The sequence below is a fragment of the Agelaius phoeniceus genome, chromosome 21 (genome assembly GCF_051311805.1).
Source record: "Agelaius phoeniceus isolate bAgePho1 chromosome 21, bAgePho1.hap1, whole genome shotgun sequence".
Classification (NCBI taxonomy): Eukaryota; Metazoa; Chordata; class Aves; order Passeriformes; family Icteridae; genus Agelaius; species Agelaius phoeniceus.
Window position 1 is genome coordinate 9212344 of NC_135285.1, and position 18999 is coordinate 9231342.

Sequence of the window (18999 nt, forward strand, 5' to 3'; positions counted from 1 at the left end):
GCATGAGTCCCCAGCTCCTTTCTCACCCAGAACTTGGGTTAAGAGCAAAGTGCAGCTCACACACTTGCTGTAATCAAGGGCAAGGCTGGGAGCCTCCCATCAAGAGAGTGTTTTCCAGCCAAGCTCTGCAGTTCCTGAGAACTGAACCAGCACAGAGAAAGGGCTTTCCAGAGCAGGGAGAGCACCAATATATCTTATTGGCATAGAACAGCCCTGCTCTCAGCAGGGGTCACAGGCTCCCTCTGGTCTGCACCAGCCTCTCTTACCTCTTGGGAGATTTCAAGGTGTTTCCTTGCAAAGTGCAAAGCCTGCTCGTGGCTCCCCAGGGACACGTAGGCATTTCCCAGGCTCCAGCAGGCTCTTCCTTCTCCCACCCTGCAGGACAGCAAACTGTCAAAGCACAGAAATGCTGGGCAAAGCCAGCAGGGCCTCTTGGAGAGCACTGACTGCCAGGCTCCCTGCTCTGCTTCCAGCTCCACAGAGCTTCTACACTGAAAATGAAGCGAGCTGGACATCTTCAACTCTTCTTACACTGGGGATGAACAGCAGGGGAAGCACCCACAGGACAAACTGCAAGCACTGCAGCAAGGGCCAGCATGCTTTGGCTTCACTGGTGAGCCCCAGCCTGAGAGGAGAAGCCAGAGCCCCTGCCCAGCTCCCACCTCACACAACCAGGGCTCCTCTCAGAGCTGCACAGAGAGAATGTGTCCTAGGGTGAGGTTATGATGCTTGTATCCCCATTTGTGTGTTCTGTTGATGCTGGATATCGTGTTCTGTGCCTTCAGGACTGGCTCTGAAGGGTGAAAGTTTTGTTTTGGTTTTGCTATCAGCTGCTTCCCCATAGCTGGCAGGACACACAGACAGGGCAGTGCATGGCGCTGCTTTTGCTTTTTGCTTTGCTCTCACTCTTGCTTCTGCTTGCTCTTGCTTCTGCTCATTAGCTAGTTTAGCTAACAGTCCAAATTTCTTCCTGGACTGTTTCTCCTTTCCCTTTTTGGACCAACTCAAACCTGCTCGGGGCTGGGACCTGGCACACACCCAGAGTTTGCCCCTTGTGGCTGCAGCAGCTGCCCCAGCACAGGAGGGACTGAGAACAGAGTGACCACCCCCAGAGAGCCTTTCTGAATTTGTCATCATTTCAGAGCAGTGACAGAGTGGTGTCACCCAGTATTGTTCATTCTGTGTGCTAGGGGTGCTGTGCCTGTTAAATAAACAGGTTCTTTCCACTTCTCTCCAAGGAACCCTTCCCGAACCAGCTGTGGGGAGGGGCAGTGTGGGTTTGCTTTCTGGAGGGGACCCCTTCTGGAGATTCTCTCCCAAATTTGCCCTAAACCAGGACAGAAGGCAACACCCAGCTCTGCGTCATCAGCAGCCCAGAGCTGACCCAGCAGGGAGAGAACACTGCAGGCAGGCAGGCAGCAGCTCCAGCTGAGCCCCAGCACTGCATCACCAGGGTGAACTCAGAGCACAAAACTGCAGCCAGCAGAGCACAGGCACAGCCTGCCACAGGGCCCTGCTGCTGGTTTCCAGGAGCCAGGGATGGCAGGGCAATGTGGAGCCTGGGCAGCCCAGACCCCCAGCCCGGCTCTCTGGAGCTCCAGCAGCTGTTTGCAGGAGCAGGCAGAGCCTCCTGAGCTCTGCAAACGAGCAGATGTGGGGGGAGAAGGGATAAAAAAAGCACCTGGGGGCGCAGGGGGAGGTTCAGCATGACTGCAACTCCCTTTTCAGAGGTTTGGGCGGGTTGATCAGCATTTCACCGTTTTTCTTGTCACCCTGTTCAATACCTTGTGCTCACAGGGTGTGTTCCCAGAAATGCAGGAGCCCACAGGCCTGCACCCCCACAGCATGATTCACCCTTGGGTGGGATTGTGCCTGCCCCGAGCAGAGGCTGCCCGGGTGGTGGCACAGCTCTCCCATCCTGATGTCCCTGCTCCATCTAGTGGAAGACACCCGGGCTCCCAGGGAATTCAGCAGCGTGCTCAACGAGCTGGCTGCAAAGTCACTGCAGCTGCCAGAGGGCTCAGGAGCAGAACAGCCAGGAAAAAGGAACCAACCTCTCAAAAAAAAAATTAAAATTTAAGGAAAATTAGAAAGCCAGGCCTTCTAAAGAATGAGGAGCAAGACCAAGATACATCATCTGCACGCTCTCTATGCAGTATCATCTGTACATGGAGGTTTCCAGCATCAACCCAGAGCAATGGGGCAAAGTGGCACAGCTTGTGTGCCCTAAACACACAGCTTTTAAGGGAAATACAACTTTTGGGAACATAAGAGAGCTCTCTAGAGGCCCTCCTGGGACAACACAGCAGCAGCACAGGCAAGGCACTGAGCACGATGCAATTTTTGAAGCACCTCTCATTAGAAATCTCACTCAGCCCACACAGACACTGCATTGAGGGCACAATCTCAGGTTTGAGTGACACGAGAAAGGTGAATCAGGTCAAGTTTTTGACAGATGATTGGACTAAGGACTGACTGCTCAGAGATTTCTAATGCCTTTTGAGCACACACATCACTGGTGCTTAACCCCAGCAAGAGAGAACAGAAGTCAGAGAAGGGTCAGGGCTCTCCACCCTCACCTGAGGCACTCCCTTACCTGTCCCCCAGCTCCTGTGCTATCACCAGGTGCCTCAGGTGGTACTCAATGGCTTTCTCATAGTCTTGAAGCAGTGTGCACGTGTTCCCCAGGCTGTAGCAAGCCTGGGCTTCTACTGCTTGGTCCTTGAGCTGTCTGGAGAGCTGGAGCGTTTTCCTGCAGGGAACAGGGAAATCATCCCTTGGAGCAACAGCCTGTGTAAGAGCCTAGATGAGAGATGTGGGACTCCAGCAGCTCTCCAAAATGCAGTTTATTGTATCCAAGGTGTTACAGCAGGCCAGGGTCGTGGGTGACAGAGCTGTGCCCACAGCTGTCAGCTCCAGCTGCAGGCAGGCCTGGAGACCCTTTGGTTTTGGTTACAATGCATTATAGACTTTTCTTTGCTGAGTATCTCAATACAGTAGGACCAATCTATACCTTAACTTTTATCTATAGCCTATCATAACTGCTATAATTACCATATTCATGTTACTGTTCTCCAATCACTAAAAGCCAGTACATTACAGTTTAAGCTAGTACATTTTTAGTTTACTAGTACATTACAGTTTAAGCTAGAAGTTGTTTTTCAGTTTTCTTGCAGTGGAAAATTCTGGACCTTTTTTCTACCTGCAGCATTTGCTGCCTTGTTTGCCTGTGCTGTCTTCCTGCTTGGTAAAAACGTCTTCTTGTTTGGGGTGGGTTTATCCTTTGCTCTAAGCCATAAAAACCCCTTCTAACCAACACACCCTTTGCCTCCTTGGTTATCCCAGTGAGACTGGCTCAGCAATTCTTTTCTTCTATATCAAAACTTGCTTCCATCTCTATTCCTTCATCAGACTCTACATTTAAAAATCTTTCTGCTAAGCACACATATCTGTGAGATATTTCTTGTCAAATTTTCATCCTTCCCAACAACCCTGCATTGCCACCACAGCAGCCCTGCCACCCCAGGTCCCCTGTCACAGCCCCCGGGGCTGAGGGGCGGCTGTGGCAGCTCAGGATCTGCAGGAGCAGCCCCTGGCACTCACCTGTAGTAGTCAGCAGAGATGTCAAACCTGCCCAGGAAGATGTGGGCATTGCCCAGGTTGCTGTAGGCGCGGCGCTCGGCGGCCTTGTCCCCAAACTCCTTGGCGATGGCCAGGCGCTGCAGAGACACAGCACACACAGCTCTGTCAGCACTGACCCCCCTGCCCCACAGCAGCTCATCTTGTGGCAGATTCCTGAGGTCCCCAGGAGGAAGGGAGAATCTGAGTCCTCAGAGTCTGACACAGCTGATGGTGGTTGGTCATTAAGTTAAAACAATTCAGGTGAAACCAATCAAACGTGCACCTGTTGGTAAACGATCTCCAGACCACATTCCAAAGCTGCTAAACACAGGAGAAGCCAATCAGTTAATTATTATTTACATTTTTCTCGGAGGCTTCTCAACTTCCCAGGAGAAGAAATCCTGGCAAAGGGATTTTTCAGAAAATATGACAGTGACAATCTTCCTTGGGGATCAGCTCCCAGAGCTGCAAAGCTCCCACCCAGCCAGAGCTGAACCTGCCTGGCAGGGTGGCTGCAGCAGGAAACTTCTCCCTCTTGTGCAGCTCAGCATCAGGAAAGGCTCTTGGAAAAGTGGGAGTGATGCTGCACCCCAGTGTCACAGTTATATTTTCTGAAACATCTTTTAACCCAGGATTTTGCTCCTGGGAAGCTGAGAAGCTTCAGAGAAAAAGGAAAGCAAATTCTTATTTCATTTGCTTCTCTTCTGTTTTGCTCATGTAGAATGTGTTTAGAGATTATTTATCTAACAGGTGGTTGCTTAATTGGTTTTTGGTGTGAGTGCTTTCACCAATTACAGCCAAGCTGTGTTGAGGCCCTGGAAAGAGTCACAAGTTTTCATTAGTATCTTTTTAACCTTCTGTAAATATATTTTCTGGTTTTTTAGTATATTTTAGTATAGTATTTTTTAATATAATATAGTATCATAAAATAATAAATTGGCCTTATAAGAACATGGAGTGAAATTCATCATTCCTTCCTGCCACGAGGCACCCAGCAAATACAGTACCCCAGTGCTGTCCCCCCAGCATTTAAAAACCAGAGGAGCAGTGAATCTCCACCTTCCCTGCATGGGAACTGGTACACACTCTGCAACAGAAGCTAAATTGCATTTGAATTGGGGCAGGGACTTTGTCACCTCACCTCCCTGTAAAGCTTTGCAGAAAGTTATTATGTTCTACAAGCAGCATTTATTCTTGATCAACAGCTCTTTCAGCAGCTTAATTAAATTCATGGCTTGCATTTATTAAAATCTAGACTGAGACAAATTAAGAGCAGAAAAAAACCTCCTTGCTAGACCCAGCTGCAATTTGCCCTTGGATCCCTCCTTTGGTTTCCAAGCCAACAGCACCCTTCCCTCAAGCTGCTCACGAGGTGCTGATGGGGCTGGAGGAAGATTTGCTCAGAGTGAGTTGGTACAACAGGGCAGAGCTTGCTCAGAGTGAGTTGGTACAACAGGGCAGAGCTTGCTCAGAGTGAGTTGGTACAACAGGGCAGAGTTTGCTCAGAGTGAGTTGGTACAACAGGGCAGAGTTTGCTCAGAGTGAGTTGGTACAACAGGGCAGAGTTTGCTCAGAGTGAGTTGGTACAACAGGGCAGAGTTTGCTCAGAGTGAGTTGGTACAACAGGGCAGAGTTTGCTCAGAGTGAGCTGGTACAACAGGGCAGACCCTGGGGTCCCACAGGAGGAGGAGAACAGCTGGGGGAAACCTCTCCCTGTGCTTGCTGGGCTGGGGTGAGAAGGAAAGCTGCTGCCAGGCCCAGGGAAGGAGCAGAGGCGTCTCCTACCTCCTTGTGGAAGGCAATGGCCTCACTGAAGTTGCCCAGGAGGTACTGGGTGTTGCCAAGGTTGCCATAAGCACGGCCCTGTGCAGCTCTGTCCCCCAGCTCCTTCACCAGGGACAGGTTCCTCCTGAAAGAAAGCAGGCAGAGCATCCATGAGGCACAGCCCTGCACAGAAAGGAAGGAGAGGCAGCCCTGGAGAAGGCATTTCCCCCCCAGGCACAGGTGACAGGCTGGTGACTGTGCTGCACAGCCCTGGCAGCTCAAGCCAAGCCAGGGGTGCAGGTCCTGCTGCTGTGTCCCCTCAGGCAGGGGGTGGCTCTGTGCAGAATCACACCTGTGCTCACACACCTGCTCTGATCCATCCACATCAAACCAGAAATGGCCTCACTGCAGCACCAGGGCCACAGGAAGAAGATTTCCCTGTCCTGCTGCAGGGAGAGAGGCAAAATCCACAGTGCCATGCCAGGGCTCTGCTCTGGGAGCCTCCTGGCATTTCTTTATCTTGTTTATACCCTTTACACAGCACACAGAGAATGGTGGAGCACTCACCGCTGGCACAAATTCAGCCCTTGGCTATGCCACATGCACCACTCCTTGGAGAAAGTGCCTAAGAACAGCTCACCACCCTAACACATCCTCAGGTATCAGGGAAGGGATAAAAGATCTTATCACTCTCTTCACTTAAAAAGCCTATTTAAAAACTGCATCATGAAAGCAGAACTCTGAAGCACAAGGAGAAAACACAAGCCCCAAATTCTGGTGCTGACCTTCCCGTGTGGCACATGACTGATCTTTGAAATGATTTGGGAAAAGGAAGGAAGGTTGTGACAGGTGAGACAAAGTGCAGATCCTCCACAAGAACCAGGACTCCAAAGTGCCTCCTCCCTGGGGTGAGGGGGATGGAGACACCCAGGGATCCATCCTCACAGAGGCCAGCAGAGAGCAGCAGGGGCCACAGGAGCTGGGAGCCAGCAGCAGAGTGCTGCACTTCATTGCATGACCACAATTCAACCCACAGGGAGTTTCACGAAGCCAATGCCAGCGTGAATTTCAGCTCAGATTTTATAAAAGATCTTTCCTCACCTTCCTTGAGACTAATTTGCCAACACAGCTTGGCATCACAGAGAAATATTCCTAATCTATTACAACCTGCAAATTCTCAGCCAGTGGCCCTGTTCCCTGCAGGAGAAGGGGCTGGCAAAGCTTGGATACTCACTCATAATATTCTGAAGCTTTCTGTAGTGTGTCCTTGACTTCCTGAGGCAGGTAGCCCGGGTCCTGGGCTGTGTTCCAGGATAAATGCTTTCCTTTTGCATGGTAAACATTCCCTATATTATAGAGAGCTCTGGCCTCACCTACCTGCAGGGAGGAAGAACAGGAAACAGCAAAGTGTCACACTTCACATCCCAGCACGGACCCCTGCACTGCTGGGCAGAGATGGCCAGAACCATGAGCCCACATTGTCCTTCCCCATCTCTCAGAACCATGAGCCCACATTGTCCTTCCCCATCTCTCAGAACCATGAGCCCACATTATCCTTTCCCATTTTTCAGATCCACAATCCCACATTGTCCTTCCCCATCTCTCAGAGCCATGAGCCCACATTGTCCTTTCCCATTTTTCAGATCCACAAGCCCACATTGTCCTTCCCCATCTTCACCCTCACAGCAGCAGGTGTGTGATGGCAGACAGAAGGGAGAGCTTCCCCCTGCAGCTCCTCCCCAAGCTCACCTTCACCAGGTCACATTTACTGACCTGCAGACAGGTTATTTTTAAAAGCAGGAAATATTCCCTGTGGAAGCATCACCTTGTCCCCCTGCTCCCGAGAAATGTCCAGGTGTCTCTGGCAGCAAACCACAGCTTCATCAAACTGCCCCAGGATTTTCAGGGTGTTCCCAAGGTTGCCACTTGCCTTGGCTTCTCCAATTCGGTCCCCAATGGTTCTACAAGATGAAGATGTTAAAGAGCTCAGAGACTTTAATTCACCAAATAAAAATTACCTGCTGGAGGCAGATTTAAGCTGCAGCTTAGCACAGACACCTGGCTGGAGAGCTTCCCACAGGCTCCACAATTCTGAAGGCAGATCCTTGTTCCCAATTTGCTGTTTCAGAACTGCTCTAATGACTGCAGGTCATTGTAGGGAGTGCTGGGGACAGAAGTGGACCCTGCTCTTGGCTCCAGGCACCCTCCCCACATCCACATCCCTTTTTTTATCTCCCTGCTCTGAAGGCAGCTGTCCCATCCTTGGTGAGTCCCAGGTTCTCCACAGGACAATCCCAGTCAGTTTGGGATGTGTATTTCTGGGTTTAGGCCCCACAGAACCTGCCCTCACTCAGGGCTGTGCCTGATGAGGATGAAGCAGAGCTGACACACTCACCTGGCCAGGGTAAGGTCGTGTTTGTGGTACAGCAGGGCCTTGGAATACTCCTTCAGGTAGAAATAGGCATTGCCCAGCTGGCTGTAGATGGCACTGAGAGTCTTCAGGTCCTCTGTCCCCACCTGCACTGCTGCTTCAAAGAAAGCTGCCCCAGCTTTGAAGTCCCCAGCCTTGCACAAGCGCTCTCCTTCCAGGGCCAGCTCCAGGCAGGACGCCTCCATCCTGCCAAAAACAAGGGAATTGTTCCTAGAGGAGTGTGGCTGCAGTGCTCCCACTCTGTCCTGCAGTGCTTACAGGGCTTGTTCACTGCACACCTTTAAATTTTCCCCTGGAGCATCCAGACTCCAGCTTCCAATGGAAGTGTCCCAGCCCATGGCAGGGGTTTGGGATGAGAGGGTCTTTAAGGTCCTTTCCAACCCAAACCATTCTAAGATTCTCTGATTTACAGACCACATCTGCAAGCAGCCAAAGGCAGCCCCTGGGCTCCCAGCAGGAATCTGGACAAGAAGCTCAGGGCTCCTGGCTCCAAGACATGGAATCATCTCAGCACTAACACCTGTTCTCCTCCAGGTGCTGCAGAATTATACACCCAGGAATTTATACCTGGACCATTTTCCCTGGGGTAACAGAGAGGGAAGCCAAATAGTAACAGGTTTTTCCTGGATACCAGAGAAAAGCCTGGACTGTGCAGATTTTCTTGGCTGAGCAGCTCCCAGCTCAGTGTCTGCTTTCCATTAACTCTGCTGCTGTCAGGTTTTCCACAGGCACTCAGCACATTTCCCTCCAGGGCAGCTTTCCTCCCCTGCCTTTTCTGACGCCTCTGGCACACTGCATGCTGTCAGAGAGAGCACTGTGAGCAGTGACACTGCTTCCAGAGACAGAAAACACTCCCCTCTGAGTGCCCCAAGCCCTCCCTAAGCCACAGCTGTCCCTGTTAGACCATGCCTATCCCAAGCTTTCACTGGAGATGTCCTGCCTGCTGCAAAGCCAGCCCCTTCCCAAGGGGGATGGACACAGCATGTTCCTGCTCCTCCATCCTGATGCTTCTCTTTGCTCTTTTTCTGCTCAATTTATCCTGAAAAGTCAAAACTATCTAGGTCAAGGGTGGACATCTGAGAAAAATACAGAGCTCCCTTGTCCAGAGGCAGAACAGCAAGGCTCTGTCAGAAGATAATAAATGCCAACAGGTGGTTTCAGGAGATAATAAATGCCCACAGGTGGTTTCAGGAGATAATAAATGCCCACAGGTGGTTTCAGGAGATAATAAATGCCCACAGGTGGTTTCTAGTCTGTTCTGAGCACTTGGAGAAGCTTGTGGTACCCAGCCCAAGAGCACAACTGGCCCAGCTGACTCCTCCTGCAGGAGTTTCCTGCTGAGCCCTGGGAGATGCTTCCCCAGAGCCACCCAGGAGCCCCAGCCCAGCCATCAGGGGCTCTGCAGAGCAAGGACAACCCACCCTGCACACAGCAGCTCCAGGACACAGCTCCTGCTGCTCCAGGCCAGGAAACAAAGGCAGCCCCTCCAGGAGCAGCTCAGGAGCTGCCTGAAATGCAAACCCATTTCCCTGGCAATCTCCCTGCTGATCTCCCTGCTCCCTGTGGCTCCAAACACACAACACCTGGCATCCTCCAAAGCAGGACAACCACAAGGACTGGCCAAACTAAAGAAAAATAGCACAAGACTTGGTTTGAAACTCTCCCTCCAAACACACTTGTGGCCTCTTCTGGCTCGCTGTTCATCTGTCCCCAAAGCCACAAGAGGGAGAAGGGGGTGGTGAAGCAGCTCCTGTGAGCTCCCACCTCAAACTCCCACACAAACATTTCATTCCAAAGCAAAGCCCACATTTGAGTGGCTATTTTATTTACACAAGAAAGCTGCTTGTGCTGCCAGCACAGCATTTGTCCTTGCCTCAGCTTCTGTTCAATAGCAGGAATAAAAATATTAGGATTAAAAACATTCAGCTTCTCTCTGCTGATCCTCATGCTAGACCACACAAAAATTAGTAAGAATGAGTTTCTACCCGGGGATCCCACCAAAATTTCATCACAGTCCCAAGGTACATCCATGGTTTGTAGATCCTGCATCATCTTCAGGTATTGACAAGTCTCTGCTGATACATCCCAAGCAAAAGGAGCTTTGGGACTGAAGGCAGGCAAGAAACAGCTTGTACTCAAAGCAGCAGGATTAACTTCAGGCAGCTTAGTGGGGATGAATCTGGAGAGGACCTGAAACGCAGCCATGAGCCACTTCCACCAGAGTTAATGTTGGATTCAGTTAGAAGGTGGCAGAGACTGAAACAAACTAATATGAACTTGAATTTCAACCCAAACTGAGCTTGAATTTCAACCCAAACAAAACTCTTTCCAATATCTAGGTTGTCTTTGAGACATTGAGTTCACCAGCTGTAAGCAGTCCAAAAAACTGGGGTGCAGACCAATTTCCCAAATCCATGGCATTGCTGTCCAGCTTGTGTGGAATTTTTGGGGTGATTTTAAGAGCTTGAACTGAAGGTTCCCATTCCCACAGCAACAAAACCCAGGTATACATTGCAGGGGTGGGGCCAAAGTGGATTTTGTGCCCAGAGCCCACTCTGGGACACTCTCACACTCTGTGGGTGCAGTCCTGGTGCTCCCATAGAAACTGCCCAGGCACAAGGCAGTGACATGACCTTCCAGTGCACACAGCCCTTAATTAAAATCTGTTTGTCCTTGAACAGGCTGCTCTGCAGAGTATCTGACTTATCTAATTAACATCACTGCTCAGCCTGGGACCTGAGCAAACAAGGGGAAGGCACAGGAGGCTTTTCCCTGCATCCTGCTCTGCCAAACCTTCTCTACCTTGGACAACAAACAGGGATTGCAATTGCAAAAAGGAACACAACCCACTTGTAAAACCCACCTGCCCTCCAAAGCTGCTTTTGGGAAGCACCTCTGCTGCAGTTCAATCACTTCAGCCTCAAAAGCACACAGGAAAACAATGCCAAGGGCAGAGGAATCAACTACAGGTCAAGGAACAAACTCCAACACGCTAAAATTCCACTTTAAAAAGCTTCCAAAGCCCACACAGCTCAACCAGCCATAAAACACAGCTGAAAGGACAACCCTGAACCAGGCAGTGAAGGGCAAACAGTCAATGACAGCAGGGTGCAAGCCCTGCCCTACCTCTCCTGCTGTCTGTGCATTATTCTCTGTACACCCACAGCTCCAAAGCCACTGGCAGGAGGCAGCAGTGGGGCTGGGCCACACATAAATGCAGAGTTTGGCCACTGATGCCCTCAGCAATCTGCCCAGAATTCTGCCAGGGGGATGAGAGGGTGGCAGATCCTGGGTCCCCCTCAGCCCAGGAGGGGATGTCACTGCTCACACTCATTCCTGTGCAGTGACAGGAGGAAACCTCTGCCCAATCCAACATGGGCAGGGCCTCCCTCCCTCCTCCTTGAGTTTTTCTTTAAAGGATAACTGATGTGAAGGCAGAAAGAGCTGAGGAAAACGGGAGGAGCAGCCTTGAACAGGAATTCCCAGGGTCACCCATCACTGTCAGGCAGGCAGTGCTAACGAGGAGCTGGAGCACAGGCTGCCTTTTGCCTGCTGCAGGCTTGTTCAAAGGACTCCACTGCAAAAATGTGCCTCTGGAAAAGGTAAAATACAAAGATTCTCACATATCAAATGTTTTCAGCAATTTGGAGAAGGCAGAGGCAGTCCCAGGAGTGCTGGGGAAGCCAAGGACACTGTGAGGAATAAAGGGAACTGCACAAGGTGCCACCAGTGCCACTATCAGTGATCACCATGACTGCTGTCAAACACTATAATTAGGATATTATAATTGGGTGTTCATAGAGGTCCCCACACACCCAGACCTCCCAACACCCTGCTCAGGGCTGCTTTACTCACAGCAACCTGTCACTGCTGATAACAACTCCATCAGGGCACACAGAAAATCATCATGGCACCAGACAGAGCCTGGGGTCACCTCTCTGCTGCCTTAAATATTGCAAATATCACAGGGCAAGAGAAACCCTTCCTGCCTGCAAGGTGAAACTGCCTTTAAAAAAAGGAGAGAAGGGAAAAGGAAAGGTATTTATAGATATTTGATTCATGTTAGTGGGGGCGATTGCAGAGCTCATTCCCAATCAGACCTCGTGTAGCTCAAAACTCCAGGCTTTTAGACAGAAGGTAAGGCAGGAAAAAACCCATCAAAGCCACCAAGAGTAGTAAAAAAATCCCCCTTAGTATTTCTATTAATTTGAGTTAGCAAAGCAACAGATTTTAGCATCTTACTTGCAATCTGATTAGGTTTTGTACAAAAATAAATCTAATTCCAGAGCGCTGCTGACGGGCAATTAAACATTTCTTCTGAACCAAAAAAGGATCACATTTACCAGGTGCTCAGTGTAAATGCATATTCACTGCCTTAACAAACTAAATATGCATTGAAATAATGACTTTCTCTAAGGGTGTGCTGCCAGTCAATCAAGCTGGGAATTATTCCCCTTCAGCAATTTCCTCAGCCAGCCCTGCATGGCTCCTGCAGCTGAGAGGGAGCTGATGGCTCTGAACCACCAGGGCCAGGTGGCCTCAGACCCTTGGGCATGTGTCCCCTCCACTCATGGGGACTGGCCTGAATATTTTCCTTTGCTTCCCTACCTGAGGAAAGCTGTTCCAGACCCTCCTGAGGCACAGGCTGAGTTATTCACATGAATTTGTACCCATTTAGCCTCAGGCACTGCTCTTCTCTGCCTGGGGCACTCTCCCAAGGGTTTGGGGCAGTTTTCCCAGTTTACTCTGCCCCAGGCAGGGTCCAGCACATCCACACCTGCCTCTCTCTCTCTCACTTGCTCCCAATGAGCTCCAATCTTTAAGAAAATCCCACTCCTTGCTCCTAAATCCAGGTGATTTCATCTTCCTCCCCTCAAATACCATCTCCTTGCCACAGCACATCCATCATTCAGTCCCTCCTATCCACACTGCTCCTCTCCATCACCAGCACACCCAGCAGCAACCTGGCAGGAGAATAATGAAAATCCTCAATTATCTCTCTCCCAAATCCAGATCTGGCCAGCACAGCCCCTCACTTCCCACCCACATCACATCCCCAGCACTGATCCCCTCCTGACAAGCAGGTTTCTCTCTCAAACTCCCCCTGTTTCTGGCAGGGAGGGTGACAAACAAACCAAGATTTACAGGAAATGAGCCTGGTTCAAATCACTTTTGGAAGCTGGAAACAGCACACAGGAGCTGCTTCCCCTGCAGCCAAAGGGCAGAACCCCTGGGACACCCTGACCTACCCCTCACCCCATCAGTGAGGGGAAGGAAACAAAACCTCCTGTTGAGCTGGGAGAGGAAAAGGTCAGAGATGAAACCACGAGTGCTGCACCCAGTCCTCCCCAACTTCTGAACTGGTTCCAAGCATCTGGGCCAGAGCCTGCACATCTGGAGGGGAGGAGGTTCCCACTGCACACACTTCCACTGCTAGGAACACTGCAGTGAGTCCTTTCAGTGACCCCTGAGCTGAAAATAACAATATCCACACTCTCCCTGCTGCTGGGGAAGTGTTTGCTCAAGCTGGAGCTCCGGGGATTGCCCAGACCCAGCGATTTTCACTGCAGGCTTTTGCTAAAGGCACAAAACAGAAAATCCAGAGGGAAAAACTCCAGGGAGCTCTGGAAGCTGCTGGGTCTGTGCTGGCTGCAGATTTCCTGTCCCCTCACTGATGCAGCATCAGTGCTCCACAGTAGTCATTTCAGCTAATTGCTATCTACCATTAGCTGCAGAGTACTTACAAGGGATTCAATTCCACTGCATATTTGCTAATAAATCCCAAATGCCACTGAGGAAGACAGCTGTATTTAGCTGCCTTTACCCTCTCATTAGCAGTGCTGAATGAGACCCCATTTCAATGGGGAATGGCTCCAAAAAGCTGCATCATTGTCAGAAATCCAAATCCAAACTCTCCACTGCCTGCTGGAAAGCAAAAGTCATCCAGCCCTCCCCTGCTTACACAACCTCTGTGGCTTTGATCTGTGGGGATGGGGGAGCAGGGGACAGATGGGAGTTATTTGCTGTTTTCAGAGTTATTTGCTGTTTTCAGAGTTATTTGCTGCTTTCAGAGTTATTTGCTTGGTTTTTTTATGACTCTGAGTCGGTAGGTGCAGAAACTTCAACCTAAGGACTCCAAAATATTTTGCAGAGGTGCGAGGGCAGCAATTACCCCATTTTTCAAAAAGGCAGCTGAGGCTCTGGGGGAAAATGCTGCCTTGTTGTGAGTCAGCTGCAGGGAAGGGAAAGGAGCCCCAGAGCCTCTGCCAGGCCCTCCCTCCCAAGGGGAATGAGGTGAATGAGGTGCAGCCCCTCCCATCCATCCAGGCAGGGATGCTCCCAGCTCAGCACACACCAAACAACCAAAGAAAAGCCCCCAAAACTCCAGGAGCTGAAGAGATCCCTGACCTGCAGAAACCTGCCCCACACCTGGGAGGTTTGGGCTCTCAGTGAATGATACACTGGCAGCAATTATCCTGAATCCATGACCCAAATGGTGCCCACAAATCCAGCTGGACCCACAGGAAGAACAGAGAGCAAAAAGGAAATTTTTCTGTGTCAGCTGAGGAGTGAAATTTCTAACAGGCAATGAGCAGAAATTTAAGTCATTGTGCTCCAAAATTAGTCAAGTATCAAAGAACTACCATGGATGTAATTAACTTCCAGCACTTGAAAATGCTCAGACGAGATTAAGGTGCAAATGTGAATTTCATCTCAGCCTGGTTAACAGTTTCACTTGATAGCCAGTTTCAAAGCACTTAAATTATAAGATGCAAATACTTTGCAGGGTCTGAGGAAGTGATGATTAAGGAGATATCAATTTGAAAATTAATTCATTAAAACATGTTCTGACTCCCAAACGGGAAAAAAAAAATTATTATGAATCCACCAAGTGTATGAACTGATCAAATTTTCTGAAGGAGAACTGTGCAGGAGAGCTCACTTTCAATAAGAGTGAGAATGAAATGAGCCTGGAACACAATTTCTTTGCACAGCTCATCAGCAGGGCATACACCCAGCCACCAGCAGCCATGTGAGAACAACAGAAATAAATGTAGAGGCCAGGAGCACCAGCCTGCCAAACACAAGTGGAGTCACGATGCTGATGCCTGAGGATGCTCTTTCCTCCCCAGAAACACAAACCCAGCAGTTTGGGCTGCTCCTGACCCCTGAAATGTGCCCTGCAGAGCACCAGCAAAGCAGCACCTGAAACAGGATGGGGTTTTAGACATTTCTATTTGGTCACGGAGGAACGAGCTCAGCAAACAAAGGGAGCTTCCTGAGTTTTCCAAGAGTATTTTGCTTTCCTGAACAACACCAGCACCTTTAATGAGGTTAATCCATCACAGTGCCATTAAACAGCACTCTGGGGATGGTTTCACCAGCAGTGAAGAGCTGTTTCCTTCAGTCACTCCCAGAAGCCAGAGAGCAGCAGAGGACATGCAGGCTGAGAGACTTTTCAGGACAAACTTACTTTGGCAATTGGGTCAACACATCTCTCACTAAAATATATAAATATATGCTGTGATTTAAACAAACATACTGCAGAATCCAGCATGTTACAATTACCAGATCCATTAGAAAAATTAAGTGATTGCCTAATCCACATCCAAACAATGAAAATAATTGATTTATTTGTTACCTATTTTATTTATGCCATTCAGCTTCTACCACCCACCAGTATAGAGGAGCTCATTCAGGTCAAACATAATACTGAAAATGGGCAATTGTGGGGGGTTCTTTCCAAATTCAGAAGAACCATAAATGAGAGATGTACAGACATCTCCTCTCTAAAACTGCCCCCGACACCCAGTGGGGGCTCAGCCTGGATGCTGTCCTGGGATGGGAGAAGGGGCTCCTGAGTCCCCATGGATCCCTCATGGATCCCAGAGGAGGGCAGGGGAGCAGCTCAGCACCAGGGACTGAGACCACCCCAGCCTCCCCCAGCTGCTGGCAGGGCCAGGCTCAGCCCCACCAGTGCCACCAGCACAATGGTCCCAGTTGTTCTGGGCAGCTGCACAGGCTGTGTGAGGTTTCCTCTCCTGCACAACCTTGAGTGAAAGCAAGGCTTGTTTTCTCACAGGCCCCAGCCTATTCTCCATTCAAGCTGCCTGGAAACCCCTCCAGCTGCAGCCCCCACTTCTCCTTCCTCTCCCAGCCTGCCAGTTGCTCCTGCCTGCAGCAGCAAAACAACTGTGTATGGAAAAGGTGCTGCCAAGCCCCAGAAACACCAGGGACTGCCTTAGAGCCAAGCCCAGCCAGCCAAAGGAGCCACCTCTGCCTGTCCCAGGTCTCAGCTCATCCCAAAGCTCCTGCAGCAGCTGGAGGATGCCCACAGTCCCCACGTGGTGCCTCCTTCCTGCCCACAGCCCCTGCAAACCACGGCCAGGCTGGGGCACGGCCATGGGATCGTCACTGTGATGCAGCAGAAAAGGAAACCATGGCAAAGTTCACACCACAGCTTTTTCCACTGACTCCACAGCAGCCCACAGCCAATCTGGTTCTGCTCCCTTCCTGTCTCATCTGCTTCCACCAGCCCCAAGCCAAGGGTTCCAGGCCAAGAGAGAGAGAGGAGCCCTTGGGATCGAGCAGAGAATTCACACCCTGAGCCTGGGCCATGCAGGCTGGGAGCCAGGGAGGGGCTGAGCCTTCCCAGCTCACCTGAGGACGCTAAGGATGCTCTGCAGCACCTGAAAGGGGCTTGGATGGGACCTCAGGGACAGAGCCAGCACAAACCTGGCCCTTGTTCTTCCTGCAGAGCTCTCTGAAGAGCAAACAGCAGGAACCAGACAAATCCAGTGAATCCAAATGTGCAGCAACTTCTTTTTCAAATGACCATCTGGTAAAGCCTGTGTGGAGGGTGAAACCCAGCCAGGGAGAGGCTGTGCTAGTCCCTCCCTCAGTGATGAGAGCCCTGAGAGCCCAGAGCAGAGGGACTGACAAAGGTGGCACCCCCAGGTCACGCAGGGCACATGGGCAGAGCTCCTGCCAGGGCTGAAGCACTGCCAGCCACCAGGACAGATTGCTGCTGGCAAAGCTGCAGCACAGCAGATTGCACCAATTTGACATTGTTCTTCTGCAGCTGTCTCCTGCTCAGAGGGCTGTTTAAAGCATTGTTGTGCTCTCCCTGAAAATTCCAGGGGTGCCAAAAATCAGGCATCAGCCCTGGAGAGACACTCATGGGTTTAGAAGGCCAAGAGAACAAGAGCTCACACTGGACACTGCCCTTCCCCCTGGCTCTTACACAGCCACAGGGCATCGCTCCAGATTTTGTAAAGATAATCCCACATCTGTCTGAAAAACAAGGGAAGAGGCTCCCCAGGAGCTCAGATATCAGCCAGGTGTCCACTGCAACCCTTGCCAGCACCTCTAAAACTGCTCCTGCAGCTCCTCAGTGCAGACCCAAACCCAGCAGACCAGCACCAAAAGTACTTCAGAGCACACTGTGGAAAAATCTGTGCATCCCACCAGGTGGGAAGCCCCCAAAAATCCAAGCATGGCAGGAGTCCCAGAAAGGCACATGGTCCCACACAAGGTGAGAATTTCAGTCAGCCTCTCTGCTCAGAGAGCAGCCCCGCTGTCTGGCACTGTGCTGGGTGTCTGCTGCCTCTCAGGGATCCCTCCAGCACCCTCCCAGCTGCTCCCACAGCACCCTGGCACTGAGTTCCCCACCACTTCCCCCCAGATTTTCAGCACTTGTGTCCCAGCATGGAAAACACCTACCCTGGCAATGCTTCTGTGCAGACCAAGCACAGGGAGGCAGCTCCTGCTCCTCCCCACACACCACATCAGTCTGGCTCTGACACTGTGGTATTTGTGCAGTTCAATCACAGGTGTAAACAGCAGCAAACACATATTTTGAGGAGAGTTTGTCATGTAGATCACATCCTCTACGTGTGAAGTGGGCTCTGGTCCTGCTCTTTCACAGGAGGAGTTTGTACCAATATCATGTTTCTTGAAAAGCCTTCCCAAATCCAGCCAGAATGCTCCTCTCCACAGGCCTATTTCGGGTTTAATTTAGATCCTTCTTGCAATCTCACAGGTACTGCAATGAGTTTACAGACCACAGACTGCTGCTCTGGAGCTCTGGGAGAATTCCCTGCTCCCCTCCTGCCTCACACTGGTGAGAGAAGGGAGGATCCAGCATCAGGCTCACACACATGCCCAAATCCAGGGAGCCCATTTATCCTGACAACTGAATTATGCATGTCTGCAGAAAAAGAAAATCTCTGCTCCAGCACAGAGACATCATCATCATCCAGCAGTGAAAAAAAACACATGGCACAGCACCAGGCTGCATGGAAAATGTGCTCCAGGAGCAGGGACGGGGAGGAGACAGCTGACAAGGCAGCTCTTACCTTAACCCCTGAGGGTGGTGGGCTGGGGGAGCTGCTCTGTTTCCACAGGGATTTCACGTGCTGGAGGAGCCTGCCTGTTCTGATCCAGGGCATTCCAGAGCTGCTGCATTTGTGCTGCACAAGCAGCCTCCACGAAGCTTCCAGGAGCAGTTCCATCCACCAACACACATGGCTTTAATTGGGGAGGGTGGTTTTTTTTCACTTCCATTGCAGTCACATTTTGGGAGCTGTTACTTTTCTCTCCTCTGTGTGTATCTGGATGGCTGCATCCTCACTCCCCTGCCTGAGCCATGCCAGCCTCAGGCAAGCAGCTCTGAGAGTGTCAGCCTCGACAAATGACTCAGTTCTGTCTGCAGCCAGGGCTGCAAAGCATCTCCTGCCTTGCCTTGCCTTCCCCTCCTGAGCTGCTGCTCTCACAGCTGCCCTGGGCAGCTCAGCTCTGCCCTCTGGGTTTGGAGCTCCACAGAGCAGAGCTGGAGCCCCCAGAGAACCTGAGGGGAATTCCTGAGTCACCCAGGGCCATTCAGGAAGGGATTTCCACCACCACAGGAGAATCACTTTGCTCAGGGCAGGGAACACAACACAACATTTTTCTCTACTCACTCCTCATCCTTACATGACAGATGTGCTGCTGGTCCCCTCTGCAGAGTGGTCACTCACTGGCACAGCTGGTGACAGCCTTCTGCCAAAACCACTGCTGCCAAAGGATGGTTCTATTGAAGAGAACATCTAACAGAGTGAGTTTTTCTTTTCTTCAGAACAGCAGAGGAAGATGTGGGTATTTTCAGTCATTTCATTATTAACTCCCCAGATACCTGAGCACGC

General features: G+C 50.8%; 1 protein-coding gene across 4 annotated transcripts in view; it reads right to left on the bottom strand.

Moving 5' to 3' along the window:
* Positions 1 to 18999, bottom strand: part of GPSM1 (G protein signaling modulator 1) — a 66903-nt gene that overhangs the window by 38971 nt on the left and 8933 nt on the right. For 2 of the 4 annotated variants that reach the window (XM_054646412.2, XM_077189150.1), the window contains exons 2-8: positions 7781 to 8002; positions 7211 to 7346; positions 6620 to 6762; positions 5407 to 5530; positions 3604 to 3719; positions 2597 to 2752; positions 267 to 375 (exon numbers count right to left, since the gene is read on the bottom strand). In XM_054646412.2, the coding sequence (XP_054502387.2) occupies positions 267 to 375; positions 2597 to 2752; positions 3604 to 3719; positions 5407 to 5530; positions 6620 to 6762; positions 7211 to 7346; positions 7781 to 8002 (1006 nt within the window). Of the gene's footprint in view, positions 1 to 266; positions 376 to 2596; positions 2753 to 3603; positions 3720 to 5406; positions 5531 to 6619; positions 6763 to 7210; positions 7347 to 7780; positions 8003 to 17539; positions 17659 to 18174; positions 18463 to 18999 lie in introns of those variants that run through there. The other 2 variants (XM_054646413.2, XM_077189151.1) reach the window with 2 other exon arrangements.